This window comes from Trichechus manatus, unplaced genomic scaffold (assembly GCF_000243295.1).
Source record: "Trichechus manatus latirostris isolate Lorelei unplaced genomic scaffold, TriManLat1.0 scaffold00118, whole genome shotgun sequence".
In the NCBI taxonomy this organism is placed as follows: Eukaryota; Metazoa; Chordata; class Mammalia; order Sirenia; family Trichechidae; genus Trichechus; species Trichechus manatus.
Genome location: NW_004444054.1, coordinates 5839933 through 5862737, shown reverse-complemented (window position 1 = coordinate 5862737; position 22805 = coordinate 5839933). Strand labels below are relative to the sequence as shown.

Here is a 22805-nt window from a genome sequence, read left to right as displayed (position 1 = left end):
CTACCCCTTGGGATGTATGGCTGCCCTTCCAGACTTGATAGGAATGAGATTCCCAAGTGACCATTCCCACGTTCCTTTCTGCTCACACCCACAAACATCTGTGGGCGACTTTTCTCACTGGTTAAGAGATAAACCTGCATATCTGAGGAGGACTTTCTCTAGTTTTCAAGAAAAGGAAACCAGGTAACGCTTTTTCTATTCGTATTTTTTCTCTATGTTATAGAGATGATAGCTTCCTTCAGCAGAGGTCTTGTTAATAAACTGAGAAGTGAATTTGGTTTTCTAATAGCGCTGGTAATAAAATCACCCACTCAGTCTTCAGAAGTGAGTCATCTCCTCAAGGGCAAGATTTCCACCATTGTTGAGTCTGGGGGCTCTCATTGCTCTTTAGCCTGACCTCCCTGAACCTTCTGCCCTGCTGGCTTTGCTGGACTGAGGAGCCCTGGTGGTGTGGTGCTTAAGGCCCTGGTTGCTAACAGAAAGATCAGGAGTCCGAACTCACCAGCTGTTCCACAGGAGAAAGACGTGGCAGTCTGCTTTTGTAATGATTACAGCCTTGGAAGCCCTAAGTGGCAATTCTGCTTGGTCCTATAGGGTAACTATGAGTCAGAATCGACTTGACAGCAGTGGATTTTGGGTTAGCTTTACTCATGTGCCATTTCCGGGGTGAGAACCCACAACTGTCTGGGAAATGTGAGTGACCCTCATGGAGCTACATCAACCTGAGTCTGATGGAGGGAAGAGGGCCATCCTAGCCCCACACTTCTATCCCTGGACCTGCCAGAGAAGGTCTCCTCACCCTTCTTCTTCACACTCACTGATCATCTCACTTAATGAAGGACTCAGAGCTCGTAACTGGTAAAGAACTGTGAATGTTTCTTGGAAAATAGGGTAGTATCTCTTCTCTCCCTTATCTGCCTCCTTTCTGCTAAGCATGTAGCAAGTTCCTTTAATAAGTCTTCACAATTAACAGCTAGCTAATGTGCAAAATAAGGAGGAAAGCAATAAATGTAAATATTACATTTTGTTTACTCTTTTCATTTCCATATGTATTCAACATTTAGTCTGTCATTCAACGAGCATCTATGAAGTCCCTGTTATTCACCTGGCCCTCGTCTGGGTCAGGAGAATTCAACAATGAGCACGAAGTTCATCTGCTAGCAGGGAGAAACACAGGAAAATGGATCCATGTAAAATATATTACAGGAATCAAGAGGCAAGGACACCTAAGTTCACCTTTCAGGAGAAAGTTGCTCCAGGCAGAAGACAGTATATGAAAAGGCACAGAAAGCTAACCAGCATTACATGCTTGGTGTAACTGTTTGAGAAGAAGAGTACTGATGGAAGAGGAGCCCTGGTGGCACAGCGGTTAAGAGCTCAGGCTGCTAACCAAAAAGTTGGCAGTTTGAATCCAGCAGCTGCTTCTTGGAAACCGTATGGGGCAGTTCTCCTCTGTCCTGTAGGGTCACTAGGAGTCAAAATCGACTTGACAGCAAAGAGTTTTTGAATAAGATTGATGTAGGGTCCGATCCTTATCTGTAAAATGGATCACATTCTTATTTTCAAGACTTGTTATGAGAGTTAAATAATACAGTGTATGTTAAAAATTTAGCATCACACCTGGCATAATGTATGGTATATTCCTAGTATACCAGATAAGAAAGGTTACAGTTATTAAACCATGTCGGAGTCAAAACTTAGCCAATAGGCTTACATTCATCGTTCAAGAAAAATGACTTTTACTGAAATAAAATAACCTTCAGATGTAGCACAATATTTTACTTATTTTTTTCCTTATTGTATATGAGTCTGATTTTTTTGGGGGGTGCGGGGAGGTCGGGTCTTTGCTGAGGATATTCAGTTGCTACCCTCATTCCCTATTCAGTGTCTTAGACCCTCACAGAAATAAATTAAATTGTCCCAGAATGGCAGAATCTTCACAAAGCCTTGTTGATTGCAGTACAGCATTTTCCTATGTGCTATATGATTATAGAGTGTTTAATGATTTCTTCTAGTAACTCCACACATAGCAAGTTAGTTACTCAGCTTGATCTGTAATTTCCAGGATGAACATTTACTTACTTAAAAGAAAAAGAGAGAGAGAGTAGCCTGTTTTCATCTTTAGGGCTTTGGTGCTTCTGAAAGTTTTTGTTTTTTGTTTTTTTTTAAATAATAGCTTAGCGTATCTGCAGTACTATTCAGGACATCTCCCTAGGAGAAGAGTGGGAAATTACAGAATACTACCACATAACCAAGGAGCCCTGGTGATGCAGTGGTTTAAGAGCTTGGCTATTAACCGAAAGGTTGCCGGTTGGAAACCACCAGCTGCTCCTTGGGAGAAAGATGTGGCAGTCTGCTTCCGTAAAGATTTACAGCCTCGGAAGCCTTATGGGGCTGTTCTGCTCTGTCCTGTAGGGTGGTTGTAAGTCGGAATTGACTCGGGGGCAACAGGTACCACATAATCATGAGATACAAAGTAGTGTGGTGAGAAGGAGGAAGGAAGTGGTGTCCAGCACACCAAATATAACCAAACCAAAAAACCAAACCCATTGCTGTCCAGTCAATCCCGACTCATAATGACCCTATAGGACTGAGTAGAACCGCCCCATAGAGTTTCCAAAGAGCACCTGATGGATTCAAACTGCCGACCTTTTTGTTAGCAGCCGAGCTCCTAACCGCTGTGCCACCAGGGCTCCCCAAATATAACAGTCCTACGTATTTGTTTGTTTCACTTAAAGATTCTTTAATAGATAATTGAGTGACTATTTATTCACAATAATGAAGAGGAAATAAAAATATCTGTAACATAAAACCAAAACTTTTTTCTTTTTTCTTTTTGCAGTATATTTATGAACTTAGAATGTAATATGGTTGCATTTAAATATACATTGTTTCATTCAGTGATCATTTATTGGGGTCCTTTATATACATACAGTGTGCTGTGTGAAAAACACATTTTCCAGCCTTCAACTAACATAAGAGTAGGAATTTCCTATCAATGATTATTTTTGCAGAATATTTAATTTTATAATCATTTTTAGCTGGGGATTATTTTTTTTTTTTTTTTTTTTTGCATTCCCCAAGTTTAAGTCTATTGAGGGTCACAAGTCAATCATTCTAGGACTAAAAATCTTTTATAGGTAATATGCAATGCTTTTAATCAAGAGTTTTCTGTACTGTCTCCCAAGCAGATAATGGAGCGTTGAGGTCACTGCTAATCCTATCTTTGCAATTTGTATTTTGCTCTTCTTTTTCAACTTTCTTCTCTTTTGAATTTAGTCTTACTTACAAATTTTATTTTCTATGAAGTGTTATGCCAGTCTCTATGTGTTGCAGTTGTTGATGACGATGTTTTTGTTATTTAGACCTGAAGGTCAAATGCAATTAAATCATAATAAGAGTCCAGGGGCTTCTTCCTTATATTACTAAAGTGCCATGTATTTTAAATTCACAAACACCAGCGTGGTTAGAAACATCTAGCATTTTCTCCAGAATCATAAATCCATTCATCTTTTTTATCTCTGCAGCATCTGACGATGCAATTTGCAATCTTGGTCTTTCTGTTTATATGAGCTATATCCATAAAGTCATTTTGACATTTATTTCAAAAAAATCACACCCATTGCCATTGAGTTGATTCAGACTCATAGCAACCTTATAGAGATGCTATAGGACAGAGTAGAAGTGCCCCATAGGGTTTCCAAGGAGCAGCTGGTGAATTCGAGCTACTGACCTTTTGATTAGCAGCCGAGCTCTTAACCACAGCCCAAGCCTGTGCTCAGAAATATGTCTAGCATGTATTTATAATTTCTTACCAATAAGCACTGCGTATTACACATATCTAATTGTTTTTAATAATTGGAGATAGTGCTTTTCCCATACCCTTTGTATCCTCCATTATCATTATATTAGTCTGAGTGAGGTATAAGTTGTTAGAGAGTTGACCAGATCTACAGTGACTCTGGGATATTGCTCTGGTGACAAAAGCATTGTTATAAAGTTCAAGTGCAAAAAATCCAATTAAGTTTATAATTAAGTTTCCATGGAAACAGCAGTCAAGAAATCAAACGAGGTATTGCACTGGGCAAATCTGCTGCAAAAGACCTTTTAAAAGTGTCGAAAAGCAAAGATGTCACTTTGACGACTACAGTGTGCCTGACCCAAGTCATAGTATTTTCAGTCGGCATCATATGCATGCGAAAGCTGGACGATGAATAAGGAAGACTGAAGAAGAACTGATGCCTTTGAATTATGGTGTTGGCAAAGAATATTAAATAGACCATGGACTGCCAGAAGAACAAACAAATCTGTCTCGGAAGAAGTACAGCCAGAATGTTCCTTAAAATCAAAGAAGGTGATACTTTGTCTTATGTATTTCGGACGTGTTATCAGGAGGGACTAGTCCCTGGAGAAAGACATCATGCTTGGTAAAGTCAGTGAAAAAGAGGAAGACCCTCAAGGAGATGGATTGACACAGTGGCTGCAACAATGGGCTTTAGCATAATGATTGTGAGGATGGTGCAGGACCAGGCAGTGTTTCGTCCTGTTGTACATAGGGTTGCTAGAGTCGGAACCAACTCGATGGTACCTAACAAGTTCCCAATCATTTAGTTTCCAATTTTACAAGATTTCTCTATATATCAAGTTTGACTTGATTTCCTTTTTTTATTTCAAAGATTAATTACATAAGAAAAGAATGTAGGCCAGAAAAGGGAGGCATTCTTTAATATTATGAAATTAATTCATTCTTGAATATATTTCAAGCACCAACTATGCACAATGCTAGACAATGGAGGAAAATGTAATGGGCAGGGCAAGGAAGATATGGTCCTTATTGTATGAAGTGTACAATCTAGTGGAGTTCACAGAAAGGATAAAACGATGCTTCTCTTACAGAGCTCAATACCCTACAGCCCAAAGGAAGTATAAAGATTGGGGGGTGGTGTGTGTGTGTAAAATATGCATGTTTACATGCATATTTTAACTTTTATACCTGGTATTTTTTCAGGGCTCAGATTTTATAATGTTGTAATAACTTAAAAAGGCTTGACCCATCTGAAACTCCCTTTTCACAAAATTTACATTTTAAAGCACATTTCAAAGCTTCATAACATAGCATAATGGTATTCACCTGTATATCCATGCTAATACGACAATTTTACTCTCAATGCCACCTACACTAATCACCTTTAAAAATTTTTTTCTTTTTAAATTCTCTCTTTCCAAGCATATTGTCAATTCCTTTAGAAGTTTATTTTATAAAAACATATTTCCATACAAATAATTTGTCATGTGCACTTTGGGATTAATTTTCAGTTCATGGGTGCATGAAAAGTTCAAATACAGCCCAATGAGGTATGACATTCAACCTATGTACTTTTGAGTAATTGCATATTTCCAATTACTGTATTTTATGTAGGAGACTTATTCAACAAAGTGGCTCATTACACTACACCATTCTAGCAGAAATGACATTCGTCAAGCCCTGTTCATCAGACCATGGTTTTGTATTCTATGGTCATATTTTTATAACCACTTTCCCATTTATTATTAATCTGTTAATATTTTCAAAATGACAAAAGAAAAATAATGTCTCCCAAATTTTTTCTCAGTTGGAAACGAATTTACTGTTAACACTCCAAATCAAAAAATTTAGCTGAATATTTGCAGTATTTGTGGTTTTCTTTTTCAAATAAATATTGAAGCTTTCAATTTCTGCAGGGATCATTAGGGTGAAGCCATAGTTCCTTAAGTCTAAGCACTGTCGCATCTCAGAGGCATCTAATATCACTCAGTAGAGCTGTGGTTACTCCCAGGTTGTTGTTAGGTATCTTCTAGTTGACTATGACTCATAGCGACCCCATCTGTACCAGAACGAAATGCTACCCAATCCTGCAGCAGCCTCACTTTTGTTGCTGTGTTTGAACCTAGTTTTGCAGCCACTGTGTGAATCCATATCCTTGAGGGTCTTCCTCTTTTTCACTGACCCTCTACCAAGCATGATATCCTTCTCCAGGGACTGGTCCCTTGTGATAACATGTCCAAAGTATATGAGAAGTCTCACCATGCTCCCTTCAAAGGAACATTCTGGCTGTACTTCTTCCAGGACAGATTTGTTTGTTCTTCTGGCAGTCCATGGTACATTCAGTATTCTTTGCCAACACTGTAATTCAAAGGCACCAATTCTTCTTCGGTCTTCCTTAAAAGTGTCCAGCTTTCACATGCATATGAGGCAATTGAAAATACCGTGGCGTGGATCAGGCACTCCTTGGTCCTTAAAGTGATATCTTTGCTTTTTAATACTTTAAAGAGTTCTTTTGTAGCAGATTTGCCCAATGCAATACCTCATATGATTTCTTGACTGCTGCTTCCATGGGTGTTGATTATGGATTCAAGTAAAATGAAATCCTTGATAACTTCAATCGTTTCTCCATTTATATTGATGTTACTTATTGGTCCAGTTGTGAGGATTTTTGTTTTGTTTATGTTGAGGCGTAATCCATACAGAAGACTGTAGCCTTAAATCTTCATCAGTAAGTGCTTCAAGTCCTCTTCACTTTCAGCAAGCAAAGTTGTGTCATCTGCAAATCACAGGTTGTTAATGAGTCTTCCTCCAATCCTGATGCCGAGTTCTTCTTCATACAGTCCAGCTTCTCAGATTATTCGCTCAGCATACAGATTGAATAAGAATGGTGAAAGAATACAACCCTGATGCACATCTTTCTTGATTTTAAACCATGCTGTATCCCCTCCTTCTGTTCAAACAACTGCCTCTTGGTCCATGCACAGGTTCCACATGAGCACAATTAAGTGTTCTGTAATTCCTATTCTTCGCAATGTTATCCATAATTTATTAGGATCCACACAGTCTAAGGCCATTGAGTAGTCAATAAAATACAGATAAACATCTTTCTGGTAGTCTCTGCTTTCAGGAAAGATCCATCTGACATCAGCAGTTATATCCCTCCTTCCATGTCCTCTTCTGAATCCAGCTTGAACTCTGGCAGTTCCCTGTCAATGTATTGCTACAACCATTTTTGAATCTTCATCATAATTTTACTTTCATGTGATATTAATAATACTTTTTTATAATTTCCACAGTCCATTGAATTACTTTTCTTTGGAATAGGCACATATATGGATCCCTTCCAGTCTATTGGCCAGGTAGCTGTTTTCCAAATTTCTTGGCATAGACGAGTGAGCACTTCCAGCATTGCATCCATTTGTTGAAACATCTCAATTAGTATTCGGTTAATTCCTGGAGCCTTGTTTTTTGCCAATGCCTTGAGTGCAGCTTGGACTTCTTCCTTCAGTACCATTGATTCTTGATCGTATGCTACCTCTTGAAACGATTGAACATCAACCAATTCTTTTTGTACAGTGACTCTGTGTATTCCTTCCATCTGCTTTTGATGCTTCCTGAGTTATTCAATATTTTGCCTTCAATATTGCAACTCGAGGCTTGAATATTTTCTTCAGTTCTTTCAGCTTGAGAAATGCTGAGCGTGTTCTTCACTTTTGGTTTTCTAACTCCAGGTCTTAGCACATTTCATTATAATACTTTCCTTTGTTCTGGAGCCCCCCTTTGAAATCTTCTGTTCAACTCTTCAACGTCATCATTTCTTTCTTTTGCTTTAGCTACTCGACGTTCAAGAGCAAGTTTCAGAGTCTCTTCTGACATCCATTTTGGTCTTTTCTTTTCCGTCTTTTTAATGACCTTTTGCTTTCTTCATGTATGATGTCCTTGATATCATCCTACAATTGGTCTGGTCTTCTGTCATTAGTGTTCAGCGTGTCAAATCTTTTCTTGAGATGGTCTCGAAATTCAAGGCTGTACTTTGGCTCTTGTGGACTTGTTTAATTTTCTTCAGCTTCAACTTGAACTTGCATATGATGGTCTGTTCCACGGTCAGCCCTTGGCCTTGTTCTGACTGATGATATTGAGGTTCTCCATCTTCTCTTTCCACAGATGTATTCGATTTGATTCCTGTGAATTTCATCCAGGGCAATCAATATGTATTGTCGCTGTTTATGTTGTTGAAAAAAAGTATTTGAAATTAGTAAGTCTTTGATCTTGCAAAATTCTATCATGCGATCTCCCACATCATTTCGATCACCAAGGCCATATTTTCCAACTACTGATCCTCCTTTGTTTCCAACTTTCACATTCCTATCACCAGTAATTATCAATGAATCTTGATTGCATTTTGATCAATTTCAGACTGCAGAAGTTGGTAAAATCTTCAATTTCTTCATCTTTGGCATTGGTGTGTTGGTGTTTAAATTTGAATAATAATCATATTAACTGCTGTTCCTTGTAAGCTTATGGATATTATCCTATCACTGAAAGTGTTGTATTTAATGATAGATTTTAAAATGTTCATTTTGACAATGAATGTGACACTGTTCCTCTTCAATTTGTCATTCCTAGCATAGTAGACCATATGATTGTCCGATTCAGAATGGCCAATACCAGTCCATTTCATCTCTCTAATGACTAAGATATCAATCTTTATGCTTTCCATTTCAATTTTGATGACTTCTAATTTTCCTAAATTCATACTTTGAATATTCCACGTTCCAGTTATGAATGGATGTTTGCAGCTGTTTTTTCTCATTTTGAGTCATGCCACATCAGCAAATGAAGGTCTTGAAAACTTCACTCCATCTGTGTCATTAAGGTCAACCAAAATAATTAGAGAGACATTGACATAACAACTGATGGTGCACATGAACATTATAATTATATGAAGAACTGAGGATAGATGAGAATTAAAAAGGAGAGTATAATAAATATGTCATAGTTATTTCCTCTAATAATACAGGTATAGTACACATATACAAATTTGGAGGAGAATGAAAGAATATATACAAACACTTTCTAATATTCATTAGTTGCATTGGTAGTGTTAGTTGTATTGGTAGTATAAGTATTGTTAATCTGAAACTATTATCTGTGAAATGTAGAATAAAATTAATGAGCAATTATGAGATGATAGTATAATTCCATCATCCCATGTCCTTGATAATCAAAAGTCTTGATATGGAAAAAAAAAGAAAGGAGACATGGATGTCATACAGAAGAGATTAAGTAAAATTCTTGTGGTCCGAACTTAAATTGAAAATATAAGAAAATATAAGAAAAACTCAGGATTATTTTATCTTTAAAAATAACTGCCAGCTCTATCCAGGCAAAGACCTACAAACAATGACAAACTCAATAGCATTGAGCATCATTGGAGTCTATATTATGTTCTTGAAATACTATTTCCCAAGGTCATTCATAATTGGAGTTTTTGGGGGAAATAGTTTATTTGGAACAAGAATGGTACAAACTAAGCATGGAACATCTTATCATATGTGAGAACAAGAAAGCTTTGCCAAAGACTATTAGGGTTGTGTCAAAAGGACCTACAAGCTAACTTGAAAAAATTCCCACTAAGCAGAGTTAGGATAATTGGACCTACAATAACAAAAATAATTCTAAAGGATGGAAACCCATCAAATATGTTTAAATCCTTGAGTTCCTAATGACATTTTAAAAATAATAATTGGTCACCTTAAGAAAACTTAGTAAAATCAATCAATTGTATTAAAAACTAGTAAAAACAATACAGAGGAGTCACATCAGCAAGATGGTGGAGTAGACAGCTCCAAGTTCATGGCCCCCCACAGAAACATCAAAAACAAGCAGACTGTCAGAACCAACTTTGTCAGAACTCTGGAAAATCATTAAAAGTTTACAGCAACCAAGAAAACCTTGAGTTAAGAAAAAGGCACCTTAAAAATTGTAAGAAAGTTTTGTGACTCTTTTCCTTGCCCATACCTCACACCTTTGTGTCTTGGTGGCAGTCTTGGAGGTAGCATTCACGTTCCCACTGTGGAACCTTGTTCCCTGGTTCCAGAGTAATCAGAAAAGCATTATTGTTTGTCTGTTTTAAACTGCCTGGCGCTACCTGAAGGACTAATGCAAGGCACTTATATCAGTTTTGTCTATCTTGAAAGTCATTACAGATGGAAAAGTGGAAATCATTGCTTGAAAACACTATAAGGCTACAATCAAGCCATAGCCACCTGGGGCAAAAGAATAAGATTGAGACATACAGTAGACCACCTGAGGACTGAAAGGAAAAGCCAAGGAGATATTTTCTTTGGAAATTAGGACATTCAAAAGCACCTGTATATTCGAGGGAATTTAGAAAGCCATGCCATACACAGGACAAAATATATGCTCAGAAAAGACCCAAGAAAAGCTTTCAACTTGGCCTGATCTCTAGGCTCAATGACAGCCTGACTAAGTATTAAAGGTATGTCCCAGCACAGAGCCAATAGGCAAAGACTGGGAGATGCGTTTCGTTCTTTGTTTTTGGTATATTTTGATTTAGTCCCTGGTATTAAAGGAAATCTGTCAAAACACTAGCTAAACACAAGCTAAAGGAACAGAGACTTCAGTAATGACACATGAAAAGGAATACAGTCTTTTTAATAATAATTTGGAAGTCACTAATCCCATAGACTACTACAGCCTTCAACAATTAAAAAAAAAACAGAGAGCAAAGTCTGGAAAAGGAGAATCTGATTTCCAGAGGTCCAATTTTCGGTAAAAAATTGCAAGACATACAAAGAAATAGGAAAGGATGACAGATTCAAAGGAACAAAGTAAAGCAACATAAACTATCCCTGAGGAAGCCCAAGCATTAGACTTAATGGAGAAAAAGTTTAAAACAACTGTCTTAAATATGCTCAAAGAGTCCACGGAAAATATAGCTATAGAACTAAATGAAATCAGGAACACATATATGAACAAAATAAGAATATCATAAAGAAACAAAAATTATGAAAAGGAAACAGAAATTCTGGAGCTGAAAACTATAATAACTGAAATTAAAAATTCACTAGAGGAGATCAACATCAGATTTTCACAAAAAGAAAAAAAGAATCAGCAAACTTGAAGATAGGACAATTGAAATTATCCAGTTTGCGGAGCAGAAATTACAAATAATGAAGAAAAGTAAAGAGACCCTAAGGAACCTGTAGCACACTACCGAGTGGACCAACATACACATTATGGGAGTTTCAAAAGGAGAAAGGAGAACAGAAAGAATATTTGAAGAAATACTGGTCAAAACTTCCCAAATTAGAAGAAAGACATGAACCTACACATTTAAGAAGCACAACTCCTAGTAGGATAAACTCAAAGAGATCCACTTCAAGACACATTTAATCAAACTGTTGAAAGCCAAAGACAAAAAGATATTCCTGAAAGCAGCAAAAAAGAAGCAATTCATCACATACAAGGAATCCTCAATGAGATTAACTGTCAATTTTTCATCAGAAATCATGATGGTTTGCGGGGAGAAGGCAAGTGGTATGCCATATTTAAAGTGCCAAAAATAGAGAATGTCAACCAAGAATTCTATGTCTGGCAAAGCTGTTCTTCAAAAATAAAGGATAAATTAAGATATTCCCAGATATAAAAAGCTGAGGAATTTTATTACATCTAGATCCACTCTACAAGAAATGCTAAGAGTCCTTCATTTTGCAGTGAAAGGACACTAGACAGTAACTTGAAACCATATGAAGAAATAAAGATCATCAGTAAAGGTAACTACATAGGAAATTATAAAATGCAGTATTATTGTATTTTTTATTTGCAACCACGTTTTATGTCCTACATGACTGAGAAAGCATAAAAACAATTATCAGTCTATGTTATTGGGCACACAATGTATACAGATGTAATTTGTGGCAAGAACAACAAAAAGAGAGGAGCAGAGCTTTCATATGCTATTAAACTAAAGTGGGTATCAATTCAAACTAAATTATTATAAATTTAGAATGTTCAGTGTAATCCCCATGGTGTCAAAAAAATATATATCTATATATATATATACGCAAAAGGAAATGAGAAAGGAATCAAAATGGTTCACTCCAAAAAATCAAGTAAACATAGAAGAAAGCAGTAATGGAGGAAATGAGGGATAATAAATGTAGAAAAACACAAAAAACAAATAGCAAAATGGCAGAAGTTAGTCCTTCCTTATCAGTCATTAATTTCAATGTAAATGAATTAAACTCTTTAATAAAAGGTAGAGATAGGAATAATGCTAAAAAAAAAAATCCAATTACATACAGTCTACAAGAAACTAACTGTAGGTTCAAAGACATATAGGTTGAAAGTGAAAAGATGGAGGAGAGGGGATTCCATGTAAATAGTAACCAAAAGAGAGCTGAGATGACTGTAGTAATATCAGATAAAATAGATGTAGCTATATTTTGACTTTAAATCAAAAGCTGTTACAATTGCCAAAGAAGGAGATTATATATTGATAAAGGGGTTAATTCATCAAGAATATATAACATTTATAAACATATATGTACCTAACAACAGAGCACCAAGATATATGAAGCAAACATTGACAGAATTGAAGGGAGAAATAGATGTTATATAATAATAGTTAGAGACTTAAATGCACACTTCCAGTAATGGATAGAACATCTAAACGGAAGATCAACAAGGAATTAGAGGACTTTAACAACAATAATTCAACTAGATCTAACAGACGTGTATAGAACACTCCACCCCAAAACAGCAGAATACACATTCTTCTCCAGTGCAAATGGATCATTCTCTTGTATAGACCATATATTATGCCATAAAACAAGTCTCAATACATTTAAAAAGCTTAAAATAATATAAAATGTCCTCCTGAACCACAATAGAATGAAACTAGATATCAGAAAAACTAGAACATTAACAAATGTGTGAAAATTAAACAAGACACTGTTAAGCAACCAGTGGTCAAAAACAGCACAAAGAAAATAAGAAGATACTTAGAGATGAATCTAAGTAGAAACACAACATACAAAACTTATGGGTGCACCAAAATCAGTGTTCAAAAGAAAATTTATAGCCATAAATGCCTACATTAAAATAGAAGATCTTAAATAAATAACCTAACTTTATACCTTGAGGAACCAGAAAAGAAGAGCCAACTAAACCCAAAGCTAGCAGAGGGCAGGAAATTAAGATTAGAGTGGAGATGATAATGGAAATGATGAAATTGAGAATAGGAAAAACATAGAATCAATGAAACAAAACGTTGCTTCTTTAAAAATATTTTTTTAAAAACTTGACAAATTTTAGCTAGTTTACCCAAGAAAAAAGACACAAGACACAACTTACTAAAATTAGAAATAAAACAGAGGACATTGCTACCAACTTTACAGAAATAAAAAGGGCTATAAAAGAATATTATAAACTATTACAAAGAAAAAAACAAAACGTTGCCATCCAGTTAATTCCAACTACCAACAAATTAGATAATTTAGATGAAATTAAAAATTTCCTAGAAACACAAATTATTTAACTCAAGAAGAAATAGAAAATCTCGATAGACTTATAACAAGTAAAGAGATTGAATCGGTAATCAAAAATCTCCCAACAAAGTAAAGTTCAGGCCCAGATGACTCCGCTGGTGAATTCTACTACACAAGTAAAGACGAATTAATATAAATCCATCTCAAACTCTTCTAGCATTAGCCTGATTTCAAAGCCAGTCAAAGATACCACAAGAAAAGAAAACTACAGACCAATATCCCTTGTTAATATTGATGCAAAAATCCTCAACAAAATGCTTTCAAACCACATCCAGCACCATATTAAAAGGATTATACACCACGATCAAGTGACCAGGAAGGCGAGGATGGTTAAACATAAGAAATTCATTGTTAATAGAACAAAAAGAAAAAGAAAAAAAAACCCACCACATGACCATACCAACTGAGGTGGAAAGGATATTTGACAAAATACAACACCTTTTTATGATAAAAACACTTAGAAAACTAGGAATATAAGGGAACTACCTCAACATAATAAAGGGCTTTTATGAAAAACCCACAGCTAACATCACATTCAGTGGTGAAAGACCGAAAGCTTAGTCCCTAAGATCAGGAACAAGACAAGGATGTCTACTTTTACCACTGCTATGCATCTACATTGGACATGTTATCAGGAGGAACCAGTCCCTGGAGAAAGTGAAGGGTTAATGAGAAAGAGGAAGACCCTCAGAGAGATTGATTGACACAGTGGCTGCAACGATGGGCTCAAACATAGCAGCAATTGTGAGGATGGTGTAGGACCAGGCAGTGTTTCATTTTGTGGAACATAGAGTCGCTATGAGGTGGAACAGATTCAACAGCACCTAACAACAGCAACATTTAACGTTGTATTGGAAATTCTAGTCAGAGCAAGTAGGCAAGAAAAAGTAAATAAGTAAAAGGCGTCCAAATTGTAAAAGAACAACTAAGACTATCTCTTTTAGCAGATGTTGTTGTTAGATGCCTTTGAGTCTGTTATGTATAACAGAATGAAATGTTGCCCAGTCCGGTGCCATCCTCACAATAATTGTTATGTTTGAGTCCATTGTTTCAGCCACTGTGTCAATCTATCTCTTTGAGAGTCTTCCTCTTTTTTGCTGGCCCTCTACTTTACCAAGTATGATGTCTTTCTCTTGATAATCCCTCTTGATGATGTGCCCAAAGTAAGCAAGCCAAAGTCTTACCATCCTTGCTTCTAAGGAGCATTCTGGCTGTACTTCCTCCAAGACAGATTTGTTCTTCCAGCAGTCCACAGTATATTCAATATTCTTCACTACGCCACAATTCAAATGGATCAATTCTTCTTAGGTCTTTCTTTTTCATTGTCCAACTTTCACATACATATGAGACAATTGAAAAGACTATGGCTTGGGTCAGGCATACCCTTACTCATCACAGTGACACCTTTGCTTTTAAAGATTTTAAGGAGGGCTTTTGCAGCAGATTTACCATATGTGATATGTCATTTGATTTCTTGAATTCTGTTTCCATGGGCATTGATTGTTTATCCAATTAGAATGAAATCCTTGACAACTCTAATTTCTTCACCCTTTATGGCGATGTTGTTTATGGACCCAGTTGTGATGATTTCCGTTTTCTTCATCTTTAGCAGATGACATGATCCTATATATAGAAAATCCCAAAGAATCCACAAGAAAGCAACTGTAAGCTAATAAATCAATTAATCAAAGTTTCACAGTACAAAATCAGCACACAAAAATCAGTTGTGTTTCTAGACACCTGCAATGAACAATTCAAAATGGAAATTAAGAAAACAATTCCAAATTTGTACACTTAAAACTAGAAAACATTGCTGAAAGAAATTAAGGAAACCTAAATAAATGGAAAGGCATCCTGTGTTCAAAAACTGGAAAACTTAACATTGGTAACATACTAGTACTACTTAAAGTTATCTACAGAATCAGTGCTATCCCCATGAAAATTACAAGGACATTTTTGGCAGAAATGAAAAAGCTAACCCTCAAATTTCATAAGGAATCGCAAGGGGCAGCAAAATAGTCAAAACAATCTTGAAAAACAAAAACAACCTAGGAGGACTTGAATTCCTCGATTTCAAAATTTACCAGAAAACTACAGTAATCAAAACAGTGTGCTACTGTCATAAGGATAGCTATGTAGACCACTGGAATAGAATGGACAGCCCAGAAATAAAACCCAAATATTTATGGCCAATAAATTTTTCACAAGGGTGCCAATTCCATTCAATGCAGAAAGAATAGTCTCTTCAAAATATGGTGCTGTCACCCATGTTCATTGCAGAATTGTTCACAATAGCAAAAAGATAGAAACAACCTAGATGCCCATCAAGAGAAGAATGAATAAACAAACTATGGTACATACACACAATGGAGTACCACACAACAACAAAGAACAATAATGAATCTGCAAAGCATCTCACAACATGGATGAATATGGATGACATTATGCTGAGTGAAATAAGTCAATCACAAAAGGACAAATATTGTATGAGACCACTACTATAAAAACTCATGAAAAGGTTTACACACAAAAAGAAACAATCTTTGATGTTTATGAGGGAGGGGAGGGGTGGGGATGGGAAAACACTAAATAGACAATAGATAACTGGTAACTTTGGTGACAGGTAAGACAGTAAACAGTACTGGGGAAGCCAACACAACTTGTCCAAGGTAAGGTCATGGAAGCTCCATAGACACATCCAAACTCCCTGGGGGACTGAATCTCTGGGCTGAGGGCTTTGGGGACCCTGGTCTCGGGGAGCATCTAGCTCAATTGACATAACATAGTTTATAAAGAAATTGTTCTACATTCTACTTTGGTGAGTAGTGTCTGGGGTCTTACAAGCTTGTGAGCGGCCATCTAAGATACTCCTCTGGTGTCACACCATCTGGAGCAAGGGAAAATGAAGAAAACCAAAGACACAAGGGAAAGATTAGTTCAAAGAACCAAAGGACCACAACTACCACAGCCTCCACCAGACTGAGTCCGGCACAACTAGATGGTGCCCAGCTACCACCACCGACTGTCCTGACAGGGATCACAATAGAAGGTAGAATGTAGAACATTTTCTTTATGAACTATGTTATGCCAATTGAGCTAGATGTTTCCTGAGATCCTGGTCCCCAGATGCTCTTTTAGCTCAGTAATGAAGTCACTCCCAAGGTTCACTCTTCAGCCAAAGACTAGAGGGACCCATAAAACAAAATGAGACTAAGGGGCATACCAGCCCAGGAGCAAGCACCAGCAGGCAGGAGGGCACAGGAAAGTTGGTAATAGGGAACCCAGGGTCGAGAAAGGGAGAGTATTGACATGTAGTGGGGTTGGTTACCAATGTCACAAAACAATATGTTTACTACTTGTTTAATGAGAAGCTAATTTGTTCTGTAAACCTTCATCTAAAGTACAATAAAAAAACAAAACATGGTGCTGGGACAATGGAATTTCTGTATCAAAGGATTAAGTTGTACCCCTACCTCACACTATATCAAAAACTTAAGTCAGAATGGACTAATGTCCTAAATATAAGAGCTAAAACCAGAACACTCGTAGAAAAAAACATAAATCTTCATAATCTTGGGTTTGGCAATGGATTCTTAGATATGACACCAAAGACATGAGCAACAAAAGAAAAATATATGAATTGGACTACATCAAAATTAAAAACTTTTATGCATCAAAAAGATATTATCACAAAAATGAAAAGACAGCCTACAGAATGGGAGAAAATATTTGCAAATCATATATCTTATAAGCATTTAATATCCAGAATATATAAAGAACTCCTACAACTCAACAACAAAAAGACAACCCAATTAAAAAATGGACAAAGGACTTGAATGTACGTTTCTACAGAGAAGATATGCAAATGACCAAGAAGCACATAAAAAGATGCTCAACATCATTAGCCATCAGGGAAATGAAAATCGAAACCACAGTGAGATACCATTTTACACACACTAGAACGGGCTATTACCAAAAAAAAGGAAAATAGCAAGTGTTAAAGATGATGTAGAGAAATTAGAACACTCATGCATTGCTGCTGGGATTCTAAAATGGTGCACTCACTGTGAAAAATAGTTTGGTAGTTCCTCGAAAAGTTAAACTTAGAATTACCATGTGACCCAGCGATTCCACTCCTAAATGTACACCCAAAAGAACTGAAAACAAGAACTCAAACAGATGCTTGTACAACAATGTTCATAGCAGTATTATTCACAGTAGCCAGAAGGTGTAAACAACTCAAGTGTCCATCAATGGATGGATAAATTGTCTGTACATACTATAGACTATTATTCAGCCATAAAAAGGAATGAAGTTGTGATACATGCTACAATATGGTAAATGTAATTAATGTCACTGATATGTCCACTTACAAACTGTTAAATGGCAAATTTTATGTTAGATGTATCTTGCCACAATTTAAAAAAAAAATTTTTTTAAACCTTGTAAACAGAGGTAAAAAATCAAGCATATATCCTTCCTTTTAAACATAGATTAAGAATCAAGCATATATCCTTCTTTTTCTATATGAGTTGTATCACTGGGTAACTAAATAATACATGAGAGGAAGCATTTCATTACAAAAGTATTCTGACTAGTAAATGAAAAGAATGAGAGATTTAGAATTCCAATGAACAGGAACACTGCTAACATTACAGAAAGAGAGATACCCAGCCATTGTGCAGCTTCTGATAAAAGAAGACAATGCCACCGATGGCCTTATCAAACCAGAGTCTGACCAAACCTCTGGATCTAGCTGCCAATTTGCAGGAAATACAGAGGATAGAAGAACATGTTGAACTCTACACTGTGTGCAATCAGCAAAATCCGAACTCTGAAAAAAGTACACGTGAAATGGCCCAGGTTCTTCCATAGATAACTTGTTGTAATTGTTGTTAGCTGCCTTTGAATCAGCCCCTGACTCATGGCGACCCCATGCACTATGGAGGGAAACACTGGCTGGTCCTGTGACATCCCCATGATCAGTTGTAGATTGGACCATTGTGATCCGTAGGGGTTTTATTGACTGATTTTCAGAAGTAGATCACCAGGCCTTTCTTCCTAGTCTACCTTAGACTGCAGCTCTGCTGAAATCTATTCAGCATCATAGCAACACACAAACCTTCACTGACAGACAGGTGGTGGCCGTGCATGAGGTACATTGGCTGGGAATCAAACCCAGCTCTCCTATGTGGAACGCAAGAATTCTACCAGGGAGCTACCAATGCCTCAGTAGATAAGTTAGAAGCAAAAAAGGGGAATGAGGAGGCAAACTGTAGATGAAAAGACATATCCAGAAAATCGGCGAGGTCCATCCATTGGTGTGTCCTTCAGCTCCAAATTATGAACCACAAATAAGTCTGTGCAAATTAAGTTGAACTTTGAGGCTCTTGAATCCCATGTTAAATTGCAAATTTCTGGAAACATCTTTTAAATTAAAAGTTTAAGACTTTAAAATATATGAAGTTATTTGTACATTTGAATTTAATTTATTTTTGTTAATTAATTCAGTCAGAAAATGATTATGTGGTGGAGCTGAATGGATTAGACTTACAAACAAAATATAACTGGAGTCTTTTCCAACTAATCTGTGAATTTCTCAATGCAAACGAGTATTCAAACTTTATGTAAATATGTCACCTATACTCTTCTTTTTAAGTCTTACATCTATGTTTAGATTCAATATGGGCAACTACTAATTTTTTTCATAGATGGTATTTTCCAATCCAGATCTAAAGTTAATTATTATGAAACAGATCTCTGTGTTCCCCAAGATTTTTGATAATTATTTTAGATTACTGTCAGTATCTTTTGGAGCCAGAAGAGGGCACTGCAGAGCAGTATAGCGCTGAGTCTTGTCTCAAGCACCGTTGGAGATTGTCCTTTGCTGAAAAAAATGTGCAAAGCTTTGCTAATGAAATAAAAAATTCGCTTTACTGAGGAAATAAGGACAAAGGAAATTGAATAGTCCTTTAGTAATCTTAAGCACGGTTGAAATCATTTAGGAAACGATATAATAGATACTATCCCCAGTTTAGGAACCCCGGTGACGCAGTGGTTAGGAGTTCGGCTGCTAACCAAAAGGTCAACAGTTTGAATTCACCAGCCTCTCCTGGCAAACCCTATAGGGCAGTTCTACTCTGTCCTATAAGGTCGCAAAGAGTCGGAATCGACTCGCGGCAACGGCTTTGGTTAGGTTTGGGTATCCCCAGTTTATGAAAAGATTTTTCCTAGCATGAGAACATTGTTTTAAGTTGCAGATGCTCCACTGAAGAGGCAGCTGATATGTGAATGAATTTAGACCGCCACTTTACGCTAAGGGAAAAAAGAATGAGGCTGTACCTTACATCTAGCGCAGCCTCTAGCACTTTATATTGCCCTTTGAAGAAGAAATAAGGGTTGTGTGGTCCGCAGCTCTCTCCTGAACTCTCTGTCCCAGTATCTCTGCATCCTAGCCCTTTCTCATGGCTGTGTGTGTGCTTAAGGGTCCCTTCAGCTGAGTCTTCTGTCTCCACAAGCGACACTGAGTAACACTTCTTGGGACATGGGTTAAGTCAATGCCAAAAGTTACCCTTTTAGGGGAGGGAAGAAGATTTAAGAAAGTTTCATGATGCAGTGTTTTAAATAACCTTAGCAAGGTACCCGGAAAAATGTGATTTCTAAAAATGACAGCCACGATTTCCTCATTGTCCACACAATAGCTAATCCTCCTAAGATTTCTACTGAATAATAAAACCAATTCAGTTTGACATTATTGAAAAAAAAAATAAGTTTGCCACCTTTCCTCATATGGGGGAAATTGCCAATGTGTTCAGTGATCCTGGCCTTTATTGCAGGTCTGCCACGAAATATGAAAATGATATTGATGATTGTGATGTTATCTAGTTTTCAGTTCTGGTCGAAAGACCCATCTGTAATTATTCTCTCCCAGCTGTGGCCAAATGGGCCTACTGGCTGACATGATAGCACGTATTTATAGATTTGTTTGAGATTGGACCTCTGTGGCTTTGCACCTCAAGTTGCCTAATTCTTGTTTTTAAAAAAAATAAGGTGATTTCTTCTGACTGAGTATGGAGTTGGTCTGTCTCCTGCTTTCTTCCCTCCCTTCCTTTATTTGAGCACCGTATGCCTCACAGCGCTTCCTTCACGTGTCTTGCTTAAAGACCCACCTCCCTGAGCACTTACACGGATTGTTTGTACTGTATTAACTTGCCAGATGCACCTATTTCCAACTTCAGTCCTCACTCAAGCTGTCTCCTTGACCTAGAGAAATCTAAACCATCCTTCAACTCCCAATACAACTTCCACTTCTTCAATTAAGTCTTTGAAAACTATTCCAGACCTATTGTTCTCCCTCACCCAAAGTCTCACCGCCCCTCTCATCTTCTCTACTCTACAGATCATCTGGCACTTTATACCTACTGAGTTGTACTTTTTACCAATGATCTCAGGTGCCCTAGTCTTGCCTTCCTAACTAGGCTACTCAATTCTAAAAACCAAGAACTCTGATTCTTATTTACCTTGTATCTCCAATAGTCACTAATACCATGCCAAGTGCTCAATAAATCAAATCTAATCCATTGATCAGAATGAACTGGTCATGCCCCAATTATTACCTTTAATCTGACCTCCGGAGCTCCACTTTCTAGTTGTTTGTGGTTAGGAATCTTCCCGTGATGGTTATGCTTCCCTGTTCTTTCTCTGCCCTTTTTCTGCCCACAAGGCTTACATTCACCCCCTTTGTCAAGCAGGGCAGAGCTGAGTTAGAGGGAGGATATCTTCTGCTTCCTGGTCAGTCTTTCAGGATTGTTATCCTTAGTCTTCTTCCCTGGAGTAATTTTGCAATTGCCAGAGCAAGAACCCTGGAACGCTCATTTAATTTGTCCACATGTCTGTAGGCAAAAGAACCCCTAAGCCTATCGTGCAGATTAGTATCGGATCACAGGCTAAGAACCTGAAGCAGATCCTAACATGGGTTAGAGAACATTGTACTAATGAAAATACTAAACGGTATTAGTTCCAACATCAAAGTCTTTGGAAACTGAAAAGCCTATTTGGTAAGAGTATTGCTAATGACACATAGCCAGTGTGTCTCCCCCAAAGGCATGACACGTAGCTCCATAAGTTTGTTTGCAGTTTTGCCCAGATAAAAGGAGAAATAGAAAATAAAGCTGAATAATAGAATCAATGGTATGATGATACTTTAGGGGAAAACATTCACGTTCAATGTTTTTAGAATGTCATTTAATGACCTATCGGTATAGTATTCCAGCATTACAAAACTAAAGTCAAACTCCTATCATTTTACAGCTTCGCAAGTCTGTTTTCAGCATCAGGGCAAGGAACCTTCTGGAAAAGGAGACCGCAGTCACTAAAATCTTAAGGTAACACCAATACATGTTGATCCATATTTAAACACAAGTGGGATTATATTAATCAAAAAAAGAACTTTCTAAAAAAACACTGAACTAATTTTCTGGGTATCAACCTATATTTTTTGTGCAAGAAGATAGATTTGGCTATATACACTTCTAAATAATATTTTCCCTGAAAGAATAATATCTGATTAGTTCAATAGGACAATTTGTAAGTATAAACATTTACAAAAAGCTGAAAACAACTTACTGTTATTCTCAACAGTTTTATGTCTTTTGTAATACCTAATATACAAATCACTGTAGACTTGAAAGACGGTAAAAGGGTAAGCTTTTTAAAAGTAATTATGAAGGATTATAAGACATTTATTAGAAGCATGCTCATCTTAGAATGCTTATGAAAGCATGTAATTTTTAATGCTACTTTCTAAAATCTGCCTTGAAATGAAGTATCAGTAAGGAAAACTAAGCTAGCCACTTAAGATCCTTTTGGAAGGTTGTATGTTGTAATATAGAATGACATGAACTTTAAATTCAGTGTGATGTAAGCGGAAGATATTATAAAATATTAGTGTCTTTAAAAATTGTGAAAAAATCAAGTGTTTGGGGAAAATAAAACAAAACAAATCCTTGATCTAGTGGACTGAAGACCTGATGTTGCAAACAGGTAAGTTACTTAAATTCTCAGTTTTCTCACCTATTAAATGGAAGATTGGAAAAGGTGATCTTCGGGATCCCTTCAGTTCTAACATACGCTATTAGCCTTGGAGTCAGAAGACCTGGGCTGGGGTCCTGGCTCTCTCCCCCTACAACCTTGAGCAAGTCACTTATCTGACCTTAGTTTTCTCATCTGCCTTTGTGGTATGTTGCTGTTGTTAGGACCGTCGAGTAGGCTCTGACTCATAGCAACCCTTTGTACAACAAAGTGAAACACTGCCCGGCCCTGCATCATCCCTACAGACGTTGCTATGCTTGAGCCCATTGTTGCAGCCGCTGTGTCAATCCACTTCCTTGAGGGTCTTTCTCTCTTTCCCTAACCCTCTACTTTAC

The 22805-nt window shown here is 37.0% G+C and overlaps 1 protein-coding gene across 1 annotated transcript in view; it reads left to right on the top strand.

Annotated features, from left to right (window-relative positions):
* The window catches only part of NALCN (sodium leak channel, non-selective), a 392050-nt gene that overhangs the window by 290155 nt on the left and 79090 nt on the right, over window positions 1–22805 (top strand). Inside the window, exon 17 of the mRNA XM_012557767.2 lies at window positions 21691–21764. Coding sequence (XP_012413221.1) covers window positions 21691–21764 — 74 coding nt within the window. The remainder of the gene's footprint in view (window positions 1–21690; window positions 21765–22805) is intronic.